Source organism: Myodes glareolus, chromosome 24 (assembly GCF_982192425.1).
Source record: "Myodes glareolus chromosome 24, mMyoGla1.1, whole genome shotgun sequence".
Lineage (NCBI taxonomy): Eukaryota > Metazoa > Chordata > Mammalia > Rodentia > Cricetidae > Myodes > Myodes glareolus.
In genome coordinates this window covers 9,833,642-9,840,390 of record NC_142049.1, presented here as the reverse complement: position 1 = coordinate 9,840,390, position 6,749 = coordinate 9,833,642, and the positions used below count along the sequence as shown (strand labels likewise).

The following is a 6,749-nucleotide window of genomic DNA, read 5'->3' as shown; positions in this document are numbered from 1 at the left end:
AAGTCTTTCAAATGCCCTGTTCATGGTTTCTCTCCACCTGTGAGAGATAGTCTGGACTTCTAATGCCCCAATGAAATCTGGCCTCCACAGTCTGTTTAAAGAGAGTTTCAAAGCTTCAGCCTAAACATCCCCTATCTCTCCCGCAACACAGAGGCCCATTTAACACAACATCCAGTCTATTCACACAGGCATATGTATCTTAACACTGTGGCAAGCACATCCTGTACATTAATCAAGTGCCATATGTCTACCTGATTTCTTTACCCCGTCATTTCCAACCTATATGTCTGACTCTGGTGGCCCCCTGGTGGCTCTCCACTCCCCCTTTCTTCCTCCCAGCATTGATCAGATCTACTAGGCTTGCACAGGCAGGAGAATATGGTGGATTCCTGCTGTCATACACAGAGATATTTCCAGGCAATGCAGTATCTTGCATGGTGGATTTAGCTTTTACTCAGAAAAATAAGGGTTTCTAGGCTGCATGGTGCTCCAGGTGAGGAAGCCTCCAGAGTCAGACATGCTGAATCTTTCCTGGTAAGCCACTGCCATGTGGCGATATACAAATTAATAGAAATGGGTTAAATCAAGTTGTAAGAGTTAGCCAATAAGAGGTTAGAGCTAATGGGCCAAGCAGAAACTTAATAAATACAGTTTCTATGTGGTTATTTCGGGGCTAAGCAAGCTGGGCAGCCGGGACAAACAAGCAGGCCTCCTAACTACAATAATTGGCACCAATGTTATGGACTAAATCCACTTAAAAACCTAGAGTTTAATTTTAAACACAAAAATACAGAGTTTAAAGCAGCTTCTTGCTGTTTGCTGGTGGTATGCTACAGCTCCTTTGAGAGAGATTTTCCTGGTTCAGTCGAAGCAGGAAAAGAACCATGCGGTTTTAAAAAGCTGTTTGCTGGGCCATTCCGCCAGTGCACACTCTGGCTATGGAGCATTTCAAAAGCATTTATAGGCCTGGGTGTTTTTGTGTCCACTTGGGGTCCAAAGGAAAGTCACTGAGACCATGCATACTGCTCAGTGCTCCCTGGCTGGGCAGGCGGCAGGATCAGATCTACTAGGCTTATACAGGTGGGAAAGTATGGCAGATTCCTGCTGCCATACACAGAGATACTTCCAGGCCATGCTGTGTGCTGTATGGCAGATTTAGCTTTTACTCAGAAAAAAAGGGGGGTTATATGCTGCAGTAACCCAGACCCAGAAAGACAAATATCATATATACTCACTCATAAGTGGCTTTTAGACATAAAGCAAAGAAAACCAGCCTACAATTCACAATTCCAGAGAACCTAGACAACAATGAGGACCCTAAGAGAGACATACATGGATCTAATCTACCTGGGAAGTAGAAAAAGACAAGATCTCCTGAGTAAATTGGGAGCATGGGGTTCATGGGAGAGGATAGAAGGGGAGGGGAGGAAAAGGGAGGGAAGTGAAGAAAAATATATACCTCAATAAAAACAAAAAATAGAGTACTCACTTATGAAATTCTAAAATAAATTTAAAGAAGAAAATAAAGCATATGGGATATCTTTTTTAAAAAAAGGAAATTCGCGTGAGTGTAAATCTGATACTGCAGAAGCTTTCTAAAGTGTGCTCACAATGAGTTTAAATGACATTATCCTGTAATGGGAGCATATGAATGTCCCAAAATAGACAGGACTGGCAATTATGTAAAAAGTTGCAGGAACATATTATTGGAGTTATTGATCATTTAAGTCTCAGATCCCTAAACATTATATGTGTTGCCAATTCTCTTGGTTACCCTCCAGAACTGATAGTGAAACCCTATTGCCGATGACATCACACACTTGAGTCATGGAATACCAAGAAATAAAGTTGTTGATGACCTGGAAGCTTCATCCCTACTGGCTAGCGTTCATAGCACTAGAAGGTACGGTTCATGCTACCAGAGGAATAAAATGATTAATCAATCTTACCAAGTTTCAAATCTTGTGATATATTTAACGCCCAGCATAGTATTAAAGCAACTATTAATTATTTATTGTTATACTAGCATATTAGTTTATCTCTCAGATCCCTAGAGTAATGTTTCTTTGCAGCAGATAGCTCTTCACACAAAGATCCATAATTGTCCAACATGATGGTAATAAAAGATTTGAGTGTGTTTAGCTATCCCTATATGGACATCTACATTGTAGTCCCTCCTTCCAAAGCTCAGGAATCCTGGCAGGAAAGTACAAGGAAAGATTTTAAGGGCCAGAGTTAGTGAATGTCTAATGAAACAGTGTTTTTAGGACATAGCTATACAATATCACATGTGAACTCACAGTGATTGTAACAATATGAACAGCGTAGACACAAAATCAGGCCAGATAAAATCCCGGCATGGAAGGAGAAGGTTAGTTATGAAATATATCCCTAGATGAAGAGGTATTGGCAATTGGTGGCTGCTAGGAGAGGGTAAGTCCAGCTGTGCTTAGTGGTCCGCACCTTTTATCCAAACATCCAAAGAGAGAGGACAGCCTGGTATACAAAGCCAATTTAAGACAACCGAGACTGTTACCAAGAAAAAAAATCATGTCATGAAAACCCAAATAAAAAGAAAGAGAATGTCAATTTTCAGTTTTCTTCAGAGGTTTGACCCATGAAAAGCTATCAATCCCCCATTAGATAGCACTACAACATACACACACTGCCAAGACTGAATGGAATCAGCAAGAAAAATAGAACACACACTTGGAAGAAAATGATGGGGGATAGATGGGGAGTTAACTAGAGGAGAAAAAATGAAATATGGACTTGATCAAAATATATTATATGTATGTACAAACTTCTCGAGCAATAATAAAACTATTATAAAATAAAATAAGTTAATAGTGTAAGAAACCCTGCTCTACTTCATTGTATTTACTGGTACATAACTCACAAGTCACATGAGGAGATCAAACTGTGTTCAATAGGTGAATGGTAAAATTTCATTAATAAATTACCATCAAAATAAACATACCATCAAATATGTTCTACCCTAGAGAAAAGTTTTCTGTGTCAACATGAATAGATATAGGTACTTAATCTTAGTGAAACAATCAAATCACAGAAGGATACATAATGCTGCCTGTAACTTCTATATGGAATTTGAAGGAACCAAACATAAAGAAACGGACAAGAGAAATGCTCATTAAAGAAATTTAGGAGTGTGAAGACAAAAGAGAATTTGCTGTTGAAGGATCTGAAAGCATAAAGGAGACATCTACATCAGGCTAGCCAGTACTCTTTATTAAAGTCCCTCACTGCCTTATCTATAACAAAAATCCTCCCCTCCCAACTCTGTACTAAAAAGAACTTTTGATAATTGGTACTGTTTGAGGACATTTTTCTACTTTTGGGGGAGATTAGAAAACTTTAACTGCATTTACTATAGCCGCTCAAATTATATGCACGAAATACACATGGGTTGCTGTGTCAGGAAGCAAGAGCAGGGGGAAAAGAGGAATAAAATGATCTTCTTGGCTGAACTTGGGCCTTGGTGTTATGAGTAGTGCCCCATGGGCTTTTCCTATGAATAAAATAAAACTGCTTCCTGGCTTTCAGCCTTGGGTGTCTCCTCCTTTGGTCATTTTATGCATTCAGAGATGCACAGCATATCAGAATAAATAATATTTTCACCTATGAATGGTATTTCAATAGTATGTTGAATATAATAAATATTATCAAACATGCATTACTTAGGGAGAAAAAAGAAAATTTCCAAGAATTCTCACCACAAAATGATAGATATTTGAGGAAAGGAAGATGTTAGCTAACATGGTTATTATTCAGTGTTTATAAACAATAAATCCAATTTGACTCCTTAAATGTTTATAATAATTTGTCACTTAAAATAAATTATGGAGTTTTTAGGAGATGGCGCAAAGATTAAGAATACCAACTATTCGTCCAGAAGACCCATGTTTAATTCCCACCACACAGATAATGACCTAAAACCATCCTAAACTCCTGTTCCTAGGAATATAATATTTTCATGTGGCCTCCACAGTCACTGAATACATATGGTGCACAGATATATGTGTAGACAAAACACCCAAATACCAAAAAATAAACCAATATTTAAAATAAAAAATAATAAAATTAATAGTGGAAGAAATATTTCAGAAGTTAAAAGCACTTGCTGCTCTTAAACAGGACTAAGATTTCGTCTCCAACATCCACATGGTGACATACTATTCTCCATAACTCCAGTTCCAGGAAATCCAGCATCCTTTTATGGACACTATGAGCATGAAGCATGCACATGGTGTGCACGTAAACAAACAGGCAAGGCCCTCGCAGTCATATATAAAAGGCTTTTAAATGTAACAAAACACAATAGAAAAATAATGAAGATCTATTACTACATGAATAAAGGCAGACTAGAAACAAGAAACCAGGAACATAGGTATATGTAAACATAATTATAGGCGTTTGTGTGGATATAGCTGTAGATACAGATAAGACAATAGATACAGTTACTTCAAATAACCCACTAATCCTATTCAGCCTCAAATAATTTTATTTTGCATTTACAAACATTAAAGTGGATACAAAGATGTACATAATGATATGTGAATTTTAAATACATGTTTATTATCAATTTCTTTCTTTACATACATTGGTTTTAGTACTTTGCTACCTGTTTCTGCATATTGATTCTAAAAAGAGTTTGAGAGACTCTGAAATCATGTTTTCTGTGAACATATTCTAAGAGGTAAAACTTTTCTGAGTGCTCCTTTGACTTCTGTGTTTCTCAGGCTGTAGATAATGGGGTTTAACATGGGGGTAATGACCCCATACAGCATGGAGATGAGTCTGTCTCTGGCAGGAGAGTGTTGACTGGAGAACGGGCGGATATATGTAAATATGGCTGTGCCATAGAACAAGAAGACTACAAGAAGATGGGAAACACAGGTAGAGAAGGCTTTGCGCTTCCCTTCCGCTGACTGGATTTTTAGGATGGTGGACACGATGTATATGTAGGAGATCAAAGTGATCAGAAAAGCACCAACACCAAAAATTCCTCCTACCACTAAAACAAGCATTTCTGCCACGTAGGTGGATGAGCAGGACAGGGCCACCACAGGGGGGATATCACAGTAGTACTGGTTAATTCGATTGGACTTGCAGAAAGACAGGCTAAAGGTGGACATTGTGTGGATGAACGAGTTGAGAAACCCAGCTGCCCAGGTCCCCACCAACATCTGCACACAGCGAACCTTGGTCATGATGAGGGAATAACGCAGAGGGAAGCATATGGCCACATACCGATCATAAGCCATCACAGCCAGCAAGAAAACTTCAGTCCCAACTAGGGCCACCAGGAAATAGAGCTGCAAAGCACATCCAACAAAGGAAATGCTGTGATCTTCAGTCAAGAGATTCTTGAGCATTTTGGGGACAGTGGCTGATGGGCAAAATATGTCTAGAACGGACAGATTTGCTAACAGATAATACATGGGAATCTGAAGCTTTCTCCCAGTCACTATGGCCAAGAGGATGGCCCCATTTCCCAGCAAAGTCATCTGATAGATGATGACAAAGGTCACAAAGAGGGGATAACGCACCTCAGGGAGATCAGAGAGCCCTATGAGAATGAACTGAGTCACTGTGGTAAGATTGTGTACATCCATCTTCTCTGTCCACAGCGATGTTTCTAAGGAAATGAAAGCAAAGAATGAATATTCAAGTGATAAATCAGAGATCCTGGTGCTGAGAAAATGGGAACACAGCAGAATGTGGTGGAAGAATTGTCTTACCTCTATCGTATACTATTGTCTCACCATGGTAGATGTTTTTGGATTTGTTTTGCAAGTATATCATTGAGTATTTTTGTATCTATGTTCATATGGGAAATTGGTCTGTAATTCTTTATTTTGTTGAGTCTTTATACGGTTTTAGTACCACAGTAACTGTGGCCTCAAAAAATGAATTTGTCTGTGTTTCTTCTGGGGTTTTTTGTGGAATACTTTGAGGGGTGTTAGCATTTACTTTAACTAGTCTTTGAAATTCTGGTAGAATTCTGTGCTAAAAGCATCTAATCGTTGACCTTTTGGGGGGTGGAGGTTAGAAAATTCTTCTAATTCAGTCGGAGTTATGGGTACATTTAAATTGTTTATCTCATCTTGATTTAACTTTGGTAAATGGTACTATCAAGAAAATTATTCATTTCTTTTACCTTTGTAAGTTTGGTGTAGTAAATATATCCTTATGATTTGTAAACATGCTCTGGATTTCCTTAGTGGCTGTATCTTCTGGGTATCCATATTTTTTCTGAATATAATAAAAATCCCCATCCCATATCAGGAGAAAATTCACTGAGTAACTAAAGAGACCTTGAAAATTCATCTTTTAATTAATCATAGAAGAATCTTTAGGTTATTTTATTTCATAATTAATTAAATGTTGATTTATTTTTCAAATTACCTTAAACTTTTGATTCATTTTGTCAAGGTTTATTTTAATGTGTATGTCACTACATATTAATTTAGTCTAAATTAAGTTAGAATTAATCCATTACACAATTGCCTACTTCATATTTTCTATTACATAATTATCATATTATATAAACATATATTCATTGGTAGATAAAACTTCGAATTTATGGGCAATAACATCAACAATGGAATCAGAAACGTATGAATGACTCATATATTCGACTTGGAAAAAATAAATGTAGAAATGCTTCTATAACTTTAACACCACATCTTTAAGATATAAGCAATAACATTTTCATTCATGCATGC

General features: G+C 37.5%; 1 protein-coding gene across 1 annotated transcript; it reads right to left on the bottom strand.

Annotated features, from left to right (window-relative positions):
* Nucleotides 1-4,688: 4,688 nt before the first annotated feature.
* Nucleotides 4,689-5,648, bottom strand: LOC125401071 (olfactory receptor 5V1-like). Its single transcript, XM_048435302.3, has one exon. It carries the CDS (start codon nucleotides 5,634-5,636, stop codon nucleotides 4,689-4,691), a length of 948 nt encoding a protein of 315 aa, XP_048291259.3. The 5' UTR covers nucleotides 5,637-5,648.
* Between the last annotated feature and the right edge of the window lie 1,101 nt (nucleotides 5,649-6,749).

What these genes read in the sequence shown, in the direction of transcription:
- LOC125401071 (XM_048435302.3), bottom strand. Translation starts at nt 5,636, where the DNA reads ATGGATGTACACAATCTTACCACAGTGACTCAGTTCATTCTCATAGGG.